Source organism: Cheilinus undulatus, linkage group 4 (genome assembly GCF_018320785.1).
Source record: "Cheilinus undulatus linkage group 4, ASM1832078v1, whole genome shotgun sequence".
Classification (NCBI taxonomy): domain Eukaryota; kingdom Metazoa; phylum Chordata; class Actinopteri; order Labriformes; family Labridae; genus Cheilinus; species Cheilinus undulatus.
In genome coordinates, this window is record NC_054868.1 from 30229849 (window position 1) to 30251054 (window position 21206).

Consider the following 21206-nt stretch of genomic DNA (forward strand, 5'->3'; position numbering starts at 1 on the left):
GATGATGACACAGAACTCTCTCTATCAGATCATCTCTTCCCCCATCCATTTCCTGTCTCCATCTTTAAGGTGTTGGCTCCCGTCCTCTCCCCTCTGGTGTCCTGGCAGCACCCCTGTCCAGATGGCGCGCCCCGCTCCACCTCACCCTCTTGATCATATCAGAGCATTGCTATCGTCATCTCTGCAGTTCACGCTGGCCACCAGCGGGTGATGCCGGACTGTTTTGTTGCTCCACTTGTGGGCATCCTGCAGCCCGGGCTCCAAGAAGTACAGACACGCTCCGAATCCTGCCAGTACCAACACCGACACCAGCAGGTAGAGGGGGACGAACCAGTCCAGGAACAGCCACGACATCACTGCTGACAGGGGAGGGAGAGGCATGGGAAAGGATGGAGGAGAGGGAGGAAGAGAGGACAGAATGTGGATGAGGAGGAAGGACATGTCGGAGGAAGAGAAGGAGGGAAGAGGAGAGATTTAGGGAAAGGTGTATGAGTAGAGCACTTTGTTAAATTCTTGAAATAACTCCTTCCCTTAAACCTAAAAATGCATTAAAAATCTGCAGCATCCAGATGCACCAGTATTTTGAAAGAGTGTCTCTCCATGCACAAATTAAAACAAAGCACAGAAAGTGAGACATCACACAACCAGGCAGCATGCTTTCTGACACTTCTATCACATACACGACATTAAATCTGCAAATATACAAACATACAGGTGTTGCACTCCATAATAACAGTCCTCAGGTAGAAAACAAAGCCATCATGCTTACCTTTCAGTGCAGCAGAATCAGTTTAGTCTTTCTGTGTTTGATAGTACGTGATGTGCAGCAGCCGAGACTCCAATCAAACATCAGATTTCCTCCAGTGCAGCACCTCTAAATGTTGCAAGTGAGACGTCCAAAATCACAGGTGCTCTCTGAGCAGCACAAGAGACAGAAGCTGCATGCGGCTTCATCCTCCAGCTCCTGGCTCTGACGTTCAAATTCGAAGGGTGGGGGTTGCTATGGCAACACCCCTGCTGCTGGCTGAGAGGATGGAGGGAGTGGGAGGGAAACTTATATAACTATAATCTTATTTTTTTTTCTTTTTTGGAGGAGTAGGAGGGGGGCAAGCCCTTCAGATGTCTCTGGATGCTTGCCGCCTTTCTGCTCGCTGCGTAAAATCAATTCCACTCCATTTAACACCAAGGCCGTCGCACCGTTTATGTGACATTGAGAGAGAAAGAGGGAGAAGGAGGGGATTTTGGATGAGCATCTCCTCTCATATCTGCTGTGACTGACGGCAGCTGCAGCCTTTTATGGAGTCAGTCTCATGAGTAAAAGAGTGGTAAAAAAATGAGTTTTTGTCTTGCTGGTTCCAAATACAAAGAGGATGGCCTACTTACTGAGAAGTTTACACAGTGTCATCTTTTTAATGATACCCATTTTTACCATCAGTTGATAAAGAGCAGCAGAGTCCAAAAGATCAGCAATGACATTTGGAGGCGTGGTTAAATAAAGAAAATGCACAAATCATACTAATAGTGTGGGATTCTATTTCATTTAAAGCTCTTTGCTCCAATAAATCATGCTATCTCTATGTCCTCCTACTATAATATACACTCACCAGCTACTTTATTAGGTACATCTGTTCAACTACTTGTTAACACAAATGGCGAGGGCTGGACTAGCAATCTTGTTTAAAGGGCTGGCGTATGATTTCCTTTTTTTTCTGCAAAGCACCAGCCCTCAGAACTGCTCAGATCTCAAACTGTTTTTTTTTTTGAACATGACAGTGATTTCACTGTACTCCAATAGCCTCTACAGTCAACAGAGCTCAATCCACTAGAGCACCCCTGGGATGTGGTGAATGGGGAGTTTGCATCATGGATGTGCAACTGACAAATCTGCAGCAACTGCTATCGTGTCAATATGGACCAAAATCACTCAGAAATGTTTCCAAAACCTTGTTGAAACTATGCCATTAAGAATTACAGCAGTTCTGAAGGCAAACCGGGGGGGGGGGGGGGGTCGTCCAACCTTGAACTAACAATGTGCACCTATTAAAGTGGTCAGTGAGTGTATAGAAATTAGAAAGCCCTTATGCCTTATTTAATTAATTTTCCTACCATATTCTCTAACTACAGCATTTCTTCAAAGGTCCCCCTCTAGTTTCACAGTACATCTGTTTCTAACAAGACGAAAGCAGGCACTCTATCAGCTAAGACACCATCAACAAAAGGGGAAAAAAAAGGTATTACATAAACAATTAATTAAGTTTTCTGGAAGCAGACGTGGTAGGAGGGGTCATACAAAACACCCACAATCAGACAACTAAATCATGCAGGCATTTTGAGTGAATCTGAAGCCAATTTAGTGGTCGTTTAAACATTGAGGTGTAATTATTCAGAGTCAGTGAAGAATCCTCTTAGGATTATTCAAATAGTTACTCATTAGTTTTGAGAAAATGCAAACTGAGAGGGATAAGAACAGTTTGATGAGGCTTGAAGTGTGAAGTTTTATGCTAAGTATATGTGTGCATGTGGGTTTCACGATGCTGACAGCTGCTGTGAGATCACTTTACGCTGCAGAAAGTCAGAAACAACTGGAGCGACGACTTCAGGATTATTCAGATGGACGTGATGATCGCCTGGAACTGTAACCACCGTGTGCTGAGACAGAGACAAATAAAGATCATACACATTTCAGTACAATCATGCAAAATTTGGAAATCATGTTTTTGTTTTTTGTCCCCCTCTCCTCCTAAGTTTCCATGCTTTCTCATCCATCTTTGGCACAAGCTGACAAAGGAGGATCTTTTTTCTCATGTTCTGCCTTTGTTCCTAGTGTAAGCCATTATCAAGTCTGTTTTTAGTTTAATTGGCACACTGTCAGCCTGCTGAATTCACATTTTAAAAGCACCTACAATTACACCTTGCCAACCTTACTGTGCTGATGTTTAATGTTCATGTCAGTGGGAAGTTATTGAGAAATCAAAGGTTTATCTGCTGATCCCTTTGAATTTATAGTTATACAGATTATTACAGTATGCAGGGCCTATAAAAAGTCTTAAAAAGTCTTGGATGTTTTACCCTTTGATTTATAAATCAGTCATAGTCAATATAATTTGACTTTTTTGAGCAAAAAAGTTATTCAAAAACCCCTCTACAATGTCAAAGGGAAAACAGATTTCTACAACATAATGTAAATTAGATTAAAAATATATAACTTAAAATATGTGACTGCAAAAATATTTAAACCCCTTCAAGTCAGTGTTCAGTAGGTTCACCTTTGACTGCAATCACAGCACTGAGTCTGTGTGGATATGTCTCAATCAGGCTAGCACATCTGGACACTGCAATTTTACTTCAAACTGTTCAAGCTCTGTCAGGTTGCATAAGGATCTGGTGTGAACAGCCCTTTTTATGTCCAGCCACAAATTCTCTATTCGATTTAGACCTCGCTTTGATTCAGCCCCTCCAGTACATTCACTTGTTGTTTTTAAACCATTTCTCAGTAGCTCTCGCTGTATGCTTCAGGTTATTGTCTTGCTGGAAAATAAATCTTCTCCTGAGCTGTAGTTCTTTTGCAGACTGAATAAGATTGTCCTCCAGGATTTTGCCGCATTAGTTTGCCTCTCTCACTGGTCTCCTTCTTGTTCAGTGCCTTGGAAATGTTTTATACTTTTCAATATGAGTTGCTTAAGTGTTCTTTTGTCTCTATGGTGTAATGGTAACCAGGAATACTAATTAACCAGTGACTGGACCTTCCAGACACAGGTGTCTTTATGCAACAATCACTTGAGACACATTCACAGCACTCGGGTGATCTCCATTTCACTAAATGTGAGACTACCATCACCAACTGACAGGACCTCATCTCAGTCACTGTAAAGGGGGTGAATATTTATGCAGTGATTTATTTTACATTAAATATTTTTTCAATTGACATACCTTTGTGGAAACCTGTCTATACTTTGACATTTTTTAAAATATTTTTTTTGTTAAAAGCCAAATTATTTTGACCATGATTGATTTATGAAATCAAACAGGGGGAAAACATCCCAAGGGTGGAATACTTTTTATAGGCACAGTATTTTATGCTGCAGAAAAAAAACAAACAAAAAAACTAACAATGCTTTTGTTTTCCACAATGAACACTAATTTAAAAATCCTGTAGACTTCAGAATGAGGAAACCTAATGCGCTAAAATACTAACACACTTCTGAGATTAAGGACTCATTACAACATCTATACCACAGATTATATAAGAAAGAATGAAATGCAATGGGCTGGAGGCATTATAGAACAAAACAATTTAAAAAGTGGTCTTATCACGAAGGTATGATGATCTAGACTGATAGCTTTGACATAATTTTATGAGAAACATTTTGCCTTATGAAATATAAAATCACTAATAGTCAAATTAAACTTCTTTAAAATGAAATAAAGCATTATTAAGACCATTAATTTTTTTTAAAAACATTTTAAACTCACATTTCTGTCAAGATATCCTTGGAGAAGTGTGGATATTGTTTCCTTTTGTTTTGAGTCTTGAAGAGTACTCAAACCTTTGTCTGCTCTAAAAAAAAAGATTTTGACAGGGTTACGTGGCAAAGATTTTCAGCATTGTTGGACTGAAACTGATTTATTTTGATACAGTGTTGAAAACCTTACAGAACAACAAGAACAGAGGACTTTATCCTAGACTGCATCTCCAGACTCTGCTCCAAAGTGAGACGCACAATGTTTTTCTTAAAAAAAAAGAAAGAAAGAAAGAAAGAAAGAAAAAAGAAAGAAAGAAAGAAATAGAAGTGAAGTACAAAATTAAAAAATTAATTATCAATAGAAATAATTATAGACAGGGTTGAAGAGGTTACAAGTGACTTACAAAGTTAAGGCGCAGGTCTCTGGAGAACACAAACCCTGCAGAAGAGAAACACATTCAGCTCTGAGCTGAATGAAAGCAAAGTAAGATTACTCCCTCAGAGAGGAGAAGAAGAGGTAAAAACAAACCTCCTTCAACTGCAGCCAGACCTCGCTCTAAAAGGATGCGGACAGACTCTTCAGACAGAGTTGGGTTTGCAGCTAACAGCCTGGAGGATATAAAAGACAAGCTGACAATAGACAACAACTAGAAACTTAACAGCCAATATTTTCCTGTTTTTTGGGGATCAACTGAATCAAGATAAATAAACTAACTTTGACTTTTGATTTTTGCAGTTTATCTATCAATGCAGCTCAAATCAGTGCAAACCTGCCTCACTAATTCAACATTATTTAATATGAACTAACAAGTGTCACACCTCTCCATTGCCTTCTCATAAGTGTAAACTTTTGTTTTCTGCTCTGCCTTTGTTTCATACTGAAGCATCTCATGGATCCCCTCCCTCATCAATTCAGAGATTTCTGCCTGTACGAAAGGAAGAAGAAACGGTGACATAAAACATCGCAACCACTGACAGGAGTGGAACGTGAAAACATTTCCTTCATTACTTGCACTAATGGTTCCTTTCATTTTCATTAACATCATCTCTGGTGTTCCCTGAAAAGAAGTGGAAATAAAAAATGTGAAATTACTGCATCTTTTGGTAGGAATCCAGGAGCGTCCAGCAGAATGATCGCATCCACCATCTCAGGATACAGTGCACTGAACTGAGGAAAACACAACATAGATGTCACAGGAGATATGAAAGACAGTGAACAAAATATTCTCAGTAGACTGTTTGAATAAAGTGAAATAGTGCATTTAATGAGTCATGGTTACCATTCCTGCGACATTTCCACCTGAAAGAGGGTAAAAAAGTGATCAGACACTTTAACAGTACATGGTCTTCAATGAAATGTCTCTCTTTTAATTTGGATAAAGGAGAGGAGCTGGGTTAGAGCTTAACTCGGGCCACTGCCTCAGGAACTCTCGCCTGTCTCTATTGCGGTCAACTGAAGTCACACACTAGTTGAAACTTGGGCGAGCCACACTAATTTGATGCCCTTTTTCTTGTACTTAGCTGCCAAGTGCTTTCCTCATTTGTATTGTATTTTATTTCTGAGATGATTTTTCATTTAATCTTTTATGTCAGGATAGGTAACCTGACTTCCAGCATGTGTTTTAAATCTGTGGGGTTTAAACTCCAGGACTCAGTTTTAAGTAGAGTGGTCTGGATTTCCAGCCATTAAATCAGGTCTGCAAGGGGACGGGGGAAGGGACTGAGACTTTTATATGTTTCCACTTCAACCTCTTAATGCCTGTTGTATCATATTTGATACATACTTTTATGATACCTCAATCTAATCAATATGCTCAATAAATTACTCAAAAAACTTATGAATACAATCTGATAAATGATAAAAATGCCCTCAAGTGGATTATCAGTTACCAAAAACACCTAGTGAATGAAATGAGATACTAAAAAACACATATGTTAAATTTTATGGAAATTTGGATTTTTTTGAATTTCAATAGAAAGTGAAATAAATGTTTCAGTTCCAAAAAATGATAATTTTCTGGCTTTTATTTGTGTTTTCAGGCTTAAGGGGTTAAATACTGCAGATTTTATTACTTCATTATTTCCATAAAACTAATAAAACCAGACCTCCGCCATTAGCCCTATCTCCTAATAGTGAAGAATCCTTTAAAAAATTCCTGGATCCGTCCCCATGTGCCCCCACCAAGCATTCAATGATTACTCCCTCCCTGGAGGGGTGGAAACACGGTGAGGCAAAACACTGGCTTTGCTAACAGGTGCTAACAGATGCACCCATGGTCTCACTGGACAACTGGAAGTCATGGCAGAGGGTGAATTTTCCTCTATTCCTCCCAGCATTGTGAGTATTCTCGCTACAATTCACTGTGTTTCTCTCTGTTATGCTCCGACTTGTCTCCTCAACCGGGCGTGCATCTTTCAAACTCTATAAAACTCCAAAACTTTGAATCGAAACACACCCAAAAATGCTGCTGGGATTGAAGTTTCTCATGTGTGCCATCTCCTGGTATAAAGTGGCAACAGCGCAGACCTCCGCCATTAGCCCTATCTCCCAATAGTGCAGAAGAATCCTTTAAAAAATTCCTGGATCCAGACAGTGATCCAGATCACTCCCAAAATCTAATCAATTCTTACTTATGCCATTTCTGACATTTCCTGAAAATTGTATCAAAATCCATCCACAACTTTTTGAGTTATGTTGCTAACAAACTAATGAACAAACTAACCAACAAACAAACCCATCCGATCACATAACCTCCTTGGCGGAGGTAAATATTCATGAGTAAACAAAAAAAAGCCTGTCAGGCTGTCATGTATTTGGGCGGCTGTTGCCAGTAGGGGGCACTTTGATGGGTTATTTGCATGTAAGCCTGTTCAGTCTCATAGTGTTGTCTGATGTATGTACATATATGTATATATGTACAAAGGTTACAGAATGGTAAACTAATTTGGCACCATAAAAAATCTTTTATTTAGAAATTAGGTTAACCTGGTGGACTTCCTGTTTGGATTCGGGCATCAACCATGTCTCATCTGGCATCATGCTAAAGTACAAGTTGATCAGATTAATTCCCTAGGATGAGTTTATCCAGATATGACCCCTGGAAATGGCCAAAAATATCTTTTTTTTTTTTTTTTTTTTTTTTTTTTTTGTTTGTTTGTTTGTTTTTTTTGCTTATTTATTAAAAATGACAGACTTCCTGCTGGAGATATACAACTTGCCCAGAGGTAGTCTCTGTAGATCTCCCCAAGCTGCCAGCGCCCACAAAATTTCATAATACTACGACAAAGTCAAAGGGGGGTCTTTAGCTTTGAAAACTGTTAGGGGGCACTACTGAGGCAGTTCTGAATGACTGCAATAGAGACACAAAAATTATCAAATTTTTTGAAAGACCAAATGAACCTGCAAAGTTTCCTGTGAATTGGAATATGTACACGGCCTAAAAAGTCCATGCAATGATGGCAAGTGTGTTATTTTCATTATCCTTGCAGATAAAATTAGGTCCTAGCACCACTCAGTTCTAAGGCCCATTAAGTGTTCTTCAGGTGATAATGGGCATAGGAGGACTACAAAATTGATTACCTTATCCAAACACTGTTGTTGAAAATTGTGTAATAATCAACCCTACTTTATAAAACGAACATCTGTGCTAAATAAGTTCATTTTGCTCTGAAGAAAGTAAAAAATGAACTGAAATGTCTGTATCAATACTTTTTTGTCTTTTCAGCCCACTATGATTCAGAAAGAATATTCCTCATTTAGTGTTTAGACAGTGTTCCTCCACTTTTTCCTCTGCCTAAGTCTAAAAAAATCCTCCTAACAGTTTTTCACCCGCTCTCTAAAGGGCTAAGATGATTTGTGAATAACTTTTATCTTAAAAAAAAATACACTCTTAACTTTGAGAGGAAATTCTCAGAAGAAGTCATGATCCTAAGAATTTTCTCAGAATTTCATCACTAGGATCAACTCTTTAGACTTTGGGAACGCTATGGCCACAGCCCCTGGTGTTTCATTTAGATTTTAGTCCACTCACCCATACTGTGGCCTATGATAGAGAATTTGGTCCATTTGAGACCTGCCGGAGCAAGAAACAGCACATGAGAATATGGTTTCACAAACTGTGGCGTTTCTATAACAGCTCTGATCAAATCATCACAGAATCCTGATGAGTTTCGTCCTCCTGCACCAATGAGGTTTCAGCCAAACTAACAGAATCTCTTAAACTCACACACCATCAGCAACTCTGTATAGATCTGCCACGTATGAAGGGAAAGTGTAGAAAACTCCAGAAGGACGATGGGAGGACAAGCCATGACCTGCATGGTCCAGTGCCACATATCTGCACTCTGAGGAGGTAAAGAGAGATAATTAACACTTCAGAAAACTTACAAATAACCTTCAAAGAATAATCTATAATTTAAGATTTATTAATTTAAATTTATCATTTTAATATAAAATTAATTATTTAAGATTTATAATTTTAACTTCTATATTATTTTGCCAGTTTTTTTGTATTTTTTTCCTTTGAAACTCTAAGACCTGGGGATAATCCAGTGGCTGTGGCGATACAGTATATTATCCATCTTAAAACAGGAAGTTGATTTTTGCAAGATTTAAGATATTCAAACATTAACAAAACATAATAATCATGAGCCCAGTGAATAAACAGATATCTGATAAATGGGTTTAGTGTGTAAGTCTGTGTTGATGCTTCAGTAACAGCCACACATCGCATTCAACTTAGAATCATGTCATTTTGTTGGCTTGTGCATCATGACAAGCTTAAATGTCAAACATTTAATGACATTCCCATCATCTCTAACCTGACAGGCCAGATGGATGTGTTTCACACATCCATCTGGAAAATCTCTCATACATAGCGTTTGGAAAAGGGCAGAGACGTTGAAAAAAACTCAGAGGGTGATCGGACAAACGTTCTGTCTGTCACATCTTTACGGGCCAATCAGAGCAACAAAACATGACGTAGCCGCTACTGAGGAGTAAATCCATAGAGAACTGCATAACGTGAACCATGGTGACTGTAGACATGTCAGTACACGACTTTGGTTGTTTTTGAAAAGAAAACAGCAAAGAAATGTCATCAAGTTCTGATAAAATTGGCGCTTTAGCAACATCCACACTAATGTCTTCTGCCATATCTGCACCGACCTCTTGTTGCTGCTTGCTTACGTCACGACTCCGCTGCACCGGAAAGTACTGCGCCTCATTGCTGATTGGTCCTGTTACTTTCTAACCGGGCCCAAACGGTTCAGATGGGAGCTTTGCAAGATGGATGCCAGTGAGAAACATGGAAATGGGTGTATCTATCTGCTTTGCAAGGTTACATCATCTCCTCTTTGATAAAAGTTAGGGGTACTTAAAGGAAAAAACATTATGACCCACTGACCTAGTGGAAAGGCACGGTTATTCTTAAACCTGCTTTCTTATCAGTTCAGAAGTTTTAGACCAATGTATCGATCTAGACAGATATACATGTATTACTTGGCTGTGATTATAGCGCTGCCTAATGTTAATAGTACTAGCAGAATAATTCCCTTTCTCAACATTCACATGCTTTGCCTTGTGTGGATCAACTTTGCTTCTCTGCTGCAGGAACAGCACACCCAGCTTAGCCATAATCCACTGCAGCTGTCCATTCTCAACTTTGACCACTGTCAAACTGCCAGAAAAACTTAAACAATGGTGTGTATTTGGGGCACTAGTAGAGGCTGACTAGACCAGAAAGCTTTAATGTAGAGCTACTTTCCTGTGCTCTGTCACACATTACCTTTAGGTAGAAGAGGAATGAGGGTGTTGAATGAACCACAGTTGTCTGCCCAGCCATGTAGGCACAGCACAGGATAACCATCATCAGGACCCCATGCTCTAGCTTTGATCTGTCCCCACGGGAGTGGGATAGAGATCTCTGAAACTGAAAACAGAGTTACACAAAACGACAGAACTTCAGATAACCCTGGTAAAAACAAAGACATTCATGAACTACATTTTCAAATGCCTTTGGCCTATTGCGTCATAAAGAAACACTACCTTCTTTTAAGGTAGTGGACATTTCGGTGTCTTTTTTCCAAATCCAGCAAAGGTGAAATATAAAAGTGTGACATCAACTCCAAACAAACCTCGGAGAAAATCATAAAGTGTCTTTGTCTGACCTATGGAACCTCCTCATTCAACACAAGTAAACAAAGAGTGTCTACAAGGACTGATTTCATTGGATAAAATCCCAACGAGTGGCTGAAGTCATGGCCAATCATTAAACACTACAGAGGCAGGTCTTACTGTTTTACAAGTTGGATGACATTGCAATACTTTAACTGCTTTGGTGCCGTCAGTAAAGTCTGTTAAATTATCTGTGAACACAAGAAGAAACCTGGTAGAGCAGTGCCTTTCCTCAGTCTGTCATGACATATTTCATACTTTCTTTTTTCCACACTAAACTCTACTAAATATGTGCTTTTGTTTATGAATTTCCATAATTAAAGGTTAAATATATATAGTGTTGCCTGATATTTTTCAGAAATTGTCCAGGAATTACAGAAACAACTGAATTTGAGCTTGGTTCCCAGATAGTCAGTGGATGACAGGGCACAATAAATGTATTTGTCATTGATTTCTTCTACAACTATCCAGCTAAAGTTCTTGAAGAAAGAATAATCTTATTTAAGATCATTATCATCAGAGAATAAGGAGGGATCAGATGTATCAAAAGCCTCAGAGACCTTTCCTAATCCAATCACAATGAGATGTAGTATAATATACAGAACAGAGTGGTTTGATTGAAGGCATTGGAGTTCAGTTAGCCGTTAGTAAGATGATTTCAACACGTGGACCCATAGAAACGTGCACTAGATAATAGATCTGAAAGCACTCCTAAGAGTGTGGAACTCCTTAAAAAGAAGCCTTGCTACACTGCCCTTAAATGATCCACACTCAGTCTGATAATAGACTGTGAAAGTTGAGCATTAACTATTGGCTTGAGGGTTTTTATAGCACTGAGGGGTTTAACGAATCAGATTTCACACAAATGTGTCCTAAAGTAAACTTAAGGATGAATGCTCAGGGTGAGGAAATACTCTTTCACACATTAAAAAGGGGAATATTATGACAAAGCTTTAAGTTGAAGTAAATAGAGCAGTCAGCTATCATAGCATTAAGACTAGCAAAGGCAGCTAGCTTACGCACCTGTTTGGGAAAACTTCGGAAAGACCCTCTGAGATTTCAAATCAGTGAATTTGACAGGTCTTTCTGCAAAAAAAAATGATTGATTTGATTCTTCTGACCAAGCCAGGCTAGCCAATGAACCATTCCTACTATTTATGCTAAGCTAAGAAAAGCACAGCAAAGCTAAACAAAGCTAAGCTAAGCTAAACAAAGCTAGTCTATTGCTTGTGCCTGCTTTACAAAATGGAGAAATGAGGAGCACTTTTGATGTATGGATCTTTACTAAACACTAACTCTGGTGTTTCCATTGTAATGAGATGACAAAAGGACTTGTATATGCTAACTGGTGAATTAAACAGGCTGTGGGAGTTGATGATCTGAAGAAGCACAGGGCAGAGACACTGCACTACTTCAATGAAACATCCCACATCTTTGTATTGGGTATTAGAGATGTTGTTTCCAAGTTATTTACAGCATAATCGCTGTGAAACAATCTGAATACATGGTCTTGGTCACTGTGTGCCTTCGCCCAGTGCTGCGTTGCTCCTCTCTCTCTTGCTGGGTGTTTTGTTGTTGGGTTTTGTTCTTACATGCACACACGCTTGTTCATGACCGACAAGCAGGATCTTGGTCTGATGAGAGCATATTGACCAACCAACTGGCTGGGTGGTGTTGATCCAACACATTACATTTGTCTGTAATGTAGTAGTGAACTGCTGTTAACTTAGTAATCATGCCCCTGCTACTGGAAAATAATAACCTTGTTAAGAGCGCTACTGTAAATCTGTCAATGTATACAACTGGAGCACGGAATATACAAATTCAGCTTCCCTTTTAATGACTGACACATTGAGTCCATGGAGGAGGGAGAGGGCAAAGGCAAAGTGATTCAAATAAGGACACTTCTTTGGATTTGCAGAAAAAGAATGACAATGTGAGGGTGAAATGGAAACTGTGCCCAGACACAACTCTGCTTTGCTGTGAAGTCTGAATGAGATATTTCCAAACACCTGCAAAGGCAGCATGCTAACAGAAAGCTCAGAGGTACTGACTCTCAGAGCTCTAGCAGATAAATAACCTGACACACCAAATGGATTTGTTTCACACATCCATCTGGAAAACCTTCTATAGCCTATACAGAGTTTTGGAAAAGGCAGAGCCTTTGAAAAAAACTCAGAGGGTGATTGGATGAACGTTCTGTCTGTCACATCTTTACGGGCCAATCAGAGCAACAAAACACGTGCCGCTACTGAGGAATAAACTCCATATAGAACTGCATAACGCAAACCATGTCGACTGTAAACATGTAAGTACTCGACTTTTGTCGTTTTTAAAAAGAAAACAACTCACTGCTGTTCTTTATTCTTCTTTTCATAAAGAAATGTCCTCAAGTTCTAATAAAACTGACACTTTAGCAGCATCCACGCTAATGTCTTCCGCCATAACGGCAGCGGCCTCTTGTTGCTGCTTGCTTACGTCATGACTCTGCCACACCTGAAAGTACTGCCCCTCATGGCTGATTGGTCCTGTCACTTTCTAACCGGGCCCAAATGGTTCAGATGGGAGCTTTGCAAAATGGATGCCAGTGAGAAACATTGAAACATGCGTATCCATCTGCTTTGCAAGGTTAGTAGATAAATGCATTTTGCCAACACCTACTAAGCAGCCAAAGCTCCATTTTACAGCAATAGGTTACCACAAAAGTTGATATAGATAGGCTTGTGGCTGCATATAGAGCTGAGGAAATGTTACTGTGGCCTTGTTGTTGAGCTATTTTCTGTGAGGTGCTGTTTTAGCACGATTTCACAACTTTGCAGTCCCCTTTTTTCATATTTGAGAGCAGAAAAGAGAGGTCTTGTGCATGTGACTATGTACCATTGTATTTTTCATTGACAATTAATTTACAGAAGATGCCAGGTGGCAAGGAGTAATGCAAAAGTAATGTAACTACTAGTGTAACTGGTTACTTTTAGCTGTGAGAAACTAAGTAATGCAACTTTTTATAAAGTAACTAGTTATGTGTAATGGATTACTTTACTAATCCGGTAACTTGTAACTATTTCAACTCTGGTCCTAAGCTGTCATAGGTATGAGCATGATTGGTTGTTTGCCTCTATGGTCCTGTAATTGGCTGGTGGTCAGTGCAGGATGTACCCCTTCTCTCACACAGAGGCAGTAGGGATCAGCTCCAGAACCGTGACTATGAACTGGCCAAATGAGGGGTGATTTAGGATGGATGTTACATTAAAACAGTATTTATATGACAATCCCTCTGATTTTCACTGTCCACTAGTCTTTTTTTAAAAACAAAAGCACTTTATCCATAAAGAAACATCAACAAAAAGTAAAAAAAATGGGAGAAAAATTTATTGTACAAAAACTTATTCTTTTTGGAGAAGCATAAAAAGTTGAAGTTGCTATAAAAACACCCACAATCACCACAAAAGGCAACAATACCAAACTGAAAAATACAAGTATTTTTAGTAAATCTGAAACATTTTCATTAATCTCCTTCTTCTTAAAGCAACGTGATACTTTAAAAACACTGAAGCCCCATATCTAATCAAAACAGCACAAAGAACATTTTTCATATCTCTTATATAACTTTTTCTTAGCTCTTTTATTTTGTTTTATTTTATTTTATTCATGTCTATCATGATTTTATGCCAGGAACACCTTTCAAAGAACTTCCAAAAGTGGCAACGAAAGACTAAAAAGCTGTGAAAATATGAAAAGAAAACAGCCGGTGAAATGTCTGATTAACTGGGTTAACTGGCTACTGGTTAGTGATATACTCTGTTTATAAACAGAAAGTAACTAACAATGAGGGATAAAAATAGACTTTATATGTTGCATCAATTCAGAGCAAATCTGGCAAATGTGAAAAACTGCTGTAAAGTGTGTCACATTTTAATATGGAGACATTTGTGTGAGATCAGAGTTTAAATGGTCTTACCATCCAGCAATTTTAGTCACAAGTGCTTCCAATAAACGTTTGTATATAGAGCGTCTAACAGCAGCCATTTATTGTTGGTATTTATTTATAATTATAATTATAATAATCAGCAAACTATTTATTTACATTTCATAACATCCAACCCTTTAAGAATTGGTGTTGTAGATTTACTTACTTTTTAAAGATGCAGTGTGTTAAAATTCAGCACATCAGAGTTATCTCACAGTCACATTCAAGATTGCGACATTCAATTCATTTGGATTTAGTAGTATGGAAAACATCATCAGTTTCATTTTCAAAGCAATGTACAAATCTAAAATTATAATAATAATGGTAACAGTAAGAAAGTATTAGAAGTAGTATCAAAAATCTGGGGTTATCTTTAAAATGATGGTTTAAAAAATGTAGAAATGTATAATAAATCAGTTATTCTTTTTAAACATGCAGACAGTCCTGTTCATGGTGGTGTGATGCCACAACTGCTCCTATAATATGCTGTAGCATTTTCACACTGTTGCGCTTCACCCAGCAGATATGGAAGCTTCTGTTCATTGTTCATGCAGATGAATTCCTCCTGTTTGCTGGTGAAAAGTGGAAAGAACTTGTCCTCTGTTTCCACATCCTGTTGGCTGCAGCGGGTGCACAGGTTTCCCTCTTTAGGTATCTAGCTTTGTCTGTGGCGTGCTCTCTCGATGGTGAGGTTGTTGACGAGTTGTTGTTGCGAGGTTGGTAATATTCTCTTCTGGTGGTTACTTTGGACACCAGTGGAATTAAAAACAAAACTGTCTATTATTTGGTACTTTCTGAAGTACTATAGAGACAGGCAGGAGGTCAAAGATGAAAGAGAAAAAACTTAGCAGGATTATTCTAATAGTTCCTCATCAGCTCGAAAACATGGACTTAAAGCAATGGGAACATTATGAGACAAAGTGTGAGGTTTTGTTTCACAATGCTGATGGCTGCTGTGAGATCACTTTAGTCTGCAGGAAGTCAGAAACAAGTGGAGCAACAATTTCAGGATTATCCAGATGGATGTGATGATTGCCTGGAACTGTAACCACCGTGTGCTGAGACAGAGACAAAAAAGATCAGGAACACTTTAGAAAAATCCTGCAAAATCTGAAAGTGATGCATTTTCAAGTTTCCATGCAGTTAAGTATTTGGTACTTTTTCTCAAAGAACATTTATCCAGCTTTGCATAAGCCAGGATGTTTCTTTTCTGTAATGTGTTATATTTGTTTCTCTGTCATTTACTGACACTTTTTGAGTCTGTTTTTTTTTTTTTAGCAAATCTCGGTACATCTATATTATGTAACAATACTTAATCTTTCTTCATCAAAAACAAAGACCATTTAAGTAGAGAGATTGTTTTAGAATATGTTATTGCAAGAAATGGCTAGTTTGGATCAAAATGAGGGACGAAAGTATGGGCTGAGGGATAAAGGATGCAAGAGTTAGAGAATGAAGGGGTGACGGTAGAGAATGAAGGAATCAGAGTTTATGTGGATGGATTTGGAGCTGAGGTAGACCCAGGAAGAGCAGTCAAGGATATCAGGGATTTGCTCATGGATTCCTTGTCTTATAGCAGCAGATGTGGCTTTGACTGGTGTACAGTTGTTTAAGTAAAGGGCAGGCCTTTGATTTATATGCTTATGAGTGAGAGTGATCCTGAAAACAGTATAACAAAGAGAAAATCCCCCTAATATAGACCTATACGGTTGAGGATTTTAGTTTAAGGATATAGGCAAACAACTGGAGAAGGTGAGGACATCCAGAGAGAGTGGGGAAGACTGTGGGAACAACTGGGAGCTTTTGCTGGGAGTAAGTAAGTCAGTGTCACAGTTTCGACTAATCTATTTTTAAGAGAAAACATCAGAACATTCTTCTTTTATTCATCTACTTATAACAACAAAAGTATGCATAAATAGGTCTTCCTGTATGTGTTCCTCAATGTTTTTACTCTTTGAGGCACATTTACTCCATGTATGAGCCATGGAGTCCAGCTGATCTCCATATAATGGAGAGCAGCTGATCTCATGCAGTCCTCATCAGCTGATGGCCAGCTGATTGGCTCTAAGCACGCTATCGGCTAATCACACTTAGGCTGCCATATTTAAACTGTTTAAGCCTCTGCAAGCTGCTTTTTGCAGCCTTCCTCCACCCTAGCTCCTCCTTTATGCTACATCTGTCTAAAGCAAGGTACACACATAAGGGTTTTCTAAATCTTAAGAGATTTTTTATGTTAGAGACCCCACACACGAAGATAAAAAAAAATCAGGCACTGAACAGTTTTGATCGTACTGTGTGTGGTGTGCTCCGATAATCTCAACACAGAACACCACACATATTATGATTCTGTCCCACCACAGATCTAAAATCTTGTCCTCCAAGCCAGAAATCTTGCATGATCACCCGTGATCTAACAAAAATGAAGAAAAGGAAACATAACAACGGGAAAACACAACACGCAACATGGAAGAGGACGTACAAGAAGAGGGAACGATGGTGTTCTTGGGATTGTTCTTAACGGAAAAATCCCGAACTAAAAAAAAAGAAAAGACTGCGGAGAAAATCCTGGAGACAGCGCAAACACGGACTCTATAGTCTACTGGGCGAGCTAGAGGTGAGTTTTTGTCAAATGAAGCTAATGGCTGGTGTTATTAGCCTAGTAACACTAAAGCCTAAACGTAACTTAGCTGAATAAATCTGGCAGCATCAAGAAAGAGACATTGTCCACGGTTAATTGTGTTAAAGCCTCAGTCAACTTGCTTTTTTGTCTTTGATGCCCGCTCTGCTCTGGGTTTTATGCTGCTTCTCTCTCTGCCTCAGGCTTTCCTTGCAGGCACATAGAGCAGGAATTTGTGCTGTTCCTGCTTGATGTTTTCTATGTTTGTAGAAAGGCAGGGGGATCCCAGAAAAGCCACACTGGCAAATATAAATAATAACAGAAAATTAAACGTGTGTGTTTCTTGACAAAGTGGTCCTGACTGAATCAAATTAAACTTTTACTGAAGACTTGTGTTGTTTTTTTCAATGATTCAGACTCACGTTTCTATCCCGATATCTTTGGAGAAGTGTGGAAATTCTTTCCTGTTGTTTTGAGTCATAGAAAGTAGGTAAACCTTTGTCAGCTCTAGAAAACAGATTTTAACAGGGTTATATATCAGACATTTCTTAAGGTTGTAACATTCACAGTTAATTATTCCAGTGCAATTATTAAAACAATGAAACCCTTACATAATTACAAGAACAGAAGACTGTATTCTTGATTGCATCTCCAGACTCTGCTCCATGGTGCCAGGCACATTACGCTAAGATAAATGAATGAATGTATAAATAGATCAATAATCATTTAAGATGATTCATTTTATATTACATTATCAAAATGAAGATTCAAAGATTCGAGAGGTGAAAAGTGACTTACTAAGTTAATTCGCAGGTCTCTGGAGAACACAAACCCTGCAGAAGAGAAACACATTCAGCACTCAGCACATGACAGAAAGCAAAATGAGATTACTCCCTCAGAGAGGAGAAGAAGAGGTAAAGACAAACCTCCTTCAACTGCAGTCAGACCTCGCTCTAAAAGGATGTGGACAGACTCTTCAGGCATTGTTGGGTTTGCAGCTAACAGCCTGGAAGATATTAAACACAAGCTGAAAAAAGATATAATCCAAGATGCAAAAATTAACTGCAACTTAAAAAAATGTTGCAGTTACTCTAATAATGCAGCTTCACACATTTAACCTTTAGTCTGAACTAACAACAATTTTGTCATACCTCTCCATCGCCTTCTCATAAGTGTAAACTCTTAATTTTTGCTCTGTCTTTTTTTCATACTGAAGCATCTCATGGATCCCCTTTCTCATCACACTAGATATTTCTGCCTGCATGAAAAGAAGAAGAAATAGTAATGTAAGACATCCAAACCACTGACAGGAGCAAAACATGAACATATTTAGTATTTCTTGCATTAAGTGCATCTTCTGTTTTTACAGAAACTGTTTCTATTGCTCCCTGAAAGAAATGAAAATAAAAATGTGAAATTACAGCATCTTTTTGTAAAAATCCAGCAGCATCCAGCAGAACGATTGCATCTACCATCTCTGGATACAGTGCACTGAACTGTGGAAAACACAACATAGATCACATAAGCTTTTTCAGATAGAGAAATATATTCTCAGCATACGATTTAACTAAAGTTAGACTCTACGTTACCATTCCTGCGATGTTTCCACCTGTAAGAGAAGAGGCAAGCCAAAGAGAGAGACAGAGTTAAAGTCAGGGCTGCTGGAGGACAATAACCTCTGTCTATGAAGAGCCAAGTCTACAGACAACGCTAACCTGGAGCCCAATGGAAGTGTTTGTATTGAATGGCAATAACTTATATGAATTTTCATTGCTGATTAATATTTTTCACTTTAATTGATCACTAAGGCAATTAGTCTATGTATAGAGTTCTGTTCTAAGCTCTATCTGCTCTAAGGTTGTCATTATTAGATTTTTTTATATATAGAAAAAAGAAATGGCACACTCAGGCCTACCAACAGATTTTGTTGGGCCCCTGATAAACCTAGAGAATGGGCCCTCCCTCTCCAGTTGTGATTTATTGATCATTGATCGTATCAATACATGTGTGTTACCACTTCAAACACATTTTGGCACTATCAACCAATTTTTCCCACTTTTTAATCATATTTCCCCACCTTTTCTGCCCGTTTTTGCCAGTTTGAACCAATTTGTAGCACTATCCACCTACTATATTGTTGCCTCTGTTAACCAATTTTTGTCCTTTTAAATCCTTTTTCATCACTTGTTATGGGAATTTGTGCAGTTTTAACAAAAGATAGCTTTTTTATGCCATTTGTTGCCACGTTAAATCCACCTATGACACATGGCAATGACAAATTTGTGCCACTTTCTACAGCTTTTATGCCACTGTTAACCCATTGTTGCCTCATTTGACTCACTTTTGCCTCTTTCTAATTATTTTTCACCACCTTTTTTTGTCACTATAAACCCAGTTAGCCTCTTTCTGCCTATTATTTGTGTGCGTTTACCCATTTCCCCCCACTTTTTCCTATCATTTCACATTTTCTGACCATTTTGCTTTCATCCTTTTTTGTCACTTTTAACCCATTTTGCCATTTTTTACACATTTTACTCCTGTTTTAAGAAACAGTATTTCTATTTTGAAGGCTATATATTTTGGCATAAATGAATAAAACAAATTTTGTTGCTTTGACAAGAGCGGTTATCATCCAGGTAAAAGTAAATTATGGTCACAGCTAAACTTTACATTGGACCATTATTTTGCTGACCTCCATCTTAGAATTGAGTGGGGTGGCTCCAAGGAAAAAACATTAATGTTAAGAGCCACAGTGGCAGAAGATGTGGAAATGGTGATTTTAGTGTGTGAACCTGGTGTGTTTCACTCACCCATACTGTGGCCTATGATGGTGAACTTGGTCCATTTGAGACCTGATGGAGTAAGTTTGGAGAATCATCTCATGAGAACATAGTTTAAAAAACAAACATCTCATACCAAAAAGGTTTTAAATGTAATGAACTTTCTGGACCTCACTCACCATCAATGACTTTGAGTATATCTGCCACATACAAACGAAAACAGTAGTAAACTCCAGGAGGACGATGGGAAGACAAGCCATGCCCTGCATGGTCTATAGCTACATATCTGCACTCTAAGAAGTCAAAGCAGTAATCAACATTTAAAGGAACAAACAATCTAAAAGGATAGGAACTTAAAAAGTCCTCAGTCTTATATCTCATCCACTAGTGTGGTTGATTCATCTGCTTTTCCACCACTATATTTCAGACTGTAATATCTTATCACTTTTATTTCTTACAGTTAAATGAGTTGCATAATTAGTGGCCTTAAATTGCCTTAAAACTTGAGAAAATTAGCATACAAAACAGCAAAGGTGGAAATCTCACTTGCTATAGGGATCATGTGCAGGGGGATGTCAAGATTGCTTAGTCCAAAGCCTTTTACTGTTAAAAGTTGAAGTATACTTTCCTGTGCTCTGTCACGTTACCTTTAGGTAGGAGAGGAATGAGGGTGTTGAATGAACCACAGTTGTCAGCCCAGCCGTGCAGGCACAGCACAGGATAACCATCATCAGGACCCCACACACGACCTCTGATCTCTCCCCATGGGAGCTGGATAGAGATCTCTGAAACTGGAAACGATGAAACACAACAACAGAACTTCAGTTGTTAAAAACTTTTCTCAGATACATCCATTAAAGATTGAAACTCCTTTGTTTGTAAAGAAACACTACCTGTTTGTTTTATTGAAGAAGACATTTCATTGTCCTGCCTCAGAATCCAGCAAAGGCAAAATATAAAAAGGAAAACAAAATCTAATCTGAACAAACCTGAACCATGAAGACTGACCTATGGACCCTATGCATGCGGCTCAAAGTTACTGCTGCTATTTCATTGGTTGCAGTCATGGCCAATCATTAAACACCACAGAGGCAGGTTATACTGACAGCGCTTTTGCACTGTGGTTTTATGTTTCTGGGTTGTTCCTCCTGGAACTGTTCATCTCCAAAATACTTTGAGGGATTTTCTTCAGTTCTTGCACAAA

At 38.6% G+C, this 21206-nt stretch overlaps 2 protein-coding genes across 4 annotated transcripts; both read right to left on the reverse strand.

Moving 5' to 3' along the window:
• Positions 1 to 226: 226 nt before the first annotated feature.
• LOC121508665 (serine hydrolase-like protein) lies at positions 227 to 10631 on the reverse strand. Of its 2 annotated transcripts, none has more exons than XM_041785658.1 (13): positions 10510 to 10631; positions 10250 to 10393; positions 8694 to 8807; positions 8495 to 8536; positions 5744 to 5763; positions 5557 to 5631; positions 5283 to 5389; positions 4993 to 5072; positions 4868 to 4902; positions 4654 to 4730; positions 4474 to 4558; positions 770 to 2649; positions 227 to 359 (listed from the first exon to the last, which is right to left on the reverse strand). In XM_041785658.1, exons 1-12 carry the CDS (start codon positions 10529 to 10531, stop codon positions 2527 to 2529), a joined length of 924 nt encoding a protein of 307 aa, XP_041641592.1. In that variant the 5' UTR covers positions 10532 to 10631; the 3' UTR covers positions 227 to 359; positions 770 to 2526. The 2 variants fall into 2 exon arrangements, with proteins under 2 accessions (XP_041641592.1, XP_041641591.1); XM_041785657.1 differs by having other exon boundaries at positions 230 to 356.
• Positions 10632 to 14176: 3545 nt separating this feature from the next.
• On the reverse strand, positions 14177 to 21004 carry LOC121509148 (serine hydrolase-like protein). Of its 2 annotated transcripts, none has more exons than XM_041786387.1 (12): positions 20896 to 21004; positions 20650 to 20793; positions 20182 to 20295; positions 20033 to 20074; positions 18812 to 18831; positions 18644 to 18718; positions 18374 to 18480; positions 18149 to 18228; positions 18021 to 18055; positions 17834 to 17907; positions 17645 to 17729; positions 14177 to 15663 (listed from the first exon to the last, which is right to left on the reverse strand). In XM_041786387.1, the coding sequence occupies exons 1-12, from the start codon at positions 20918 to 20920 to the stop codon at positions 15541 to 15543; spliced, it is 924 nt and encodes a 307-aa protein (XP_041642321.1). In that variant the 5' UTR covers positions 20921 to 21004; the 3' UTR covers positions 14177 to 15540. The 2 variants fall into 2 exon arrangements, with proteins under 2 accessions (XP_041642321.1, XP_041642320.1); XM_041786386.1 differs by having other exon boundaries at positions 15537 to 17521.
• Between the last annotated feature and the right edge of the window lie 202 nt (positions 21005 to 21206).

Excerpts from the sequence above, each read along its gene's own strand:
- LOC121509148 (XM_041786386.1), bottom strand. The coding sequence starts at position 20,920 with ATGTCTTCTTCAATAAAACAAACAG. Across the intron at positions 20,794-20,895 it reads TTCTTCAATAAAACAAACAG|TTTCAGAGATCTCTATCCAG; the intron begins GTAGTGTTTCTT and ends CATCGTTTCCAG. Across the intron at positions 20,296-20,649 it reads CATTCCTCTCCTACCTAAAG|AGTGCAGATATGTAGCTATA; the intron begins GTAACGTGACAG and ends TTGACTTCTTAG.
- LOC121508665 (XM_041785658.1), bottom strand. The coding sequence starts at position 10,531 with ATGTCCACTACCTTAAAAGAAG. Across the intron at positions 5,632-5,743 it reads GTGGAAATGTCGCAGGAATG|TTCAGTGCACTGTATCCTGA; the intron begins GTAACCATGACT and ends TGTTTTCCTCAG. Across the intron at positions 4,731-4,867 it reads GAGACCTGCGCCTTAACTTT|AAAAACATTGTGCGTCTCAC; the intron begins GTAAGTCACTTG and ends TTTTTTTTTAAG.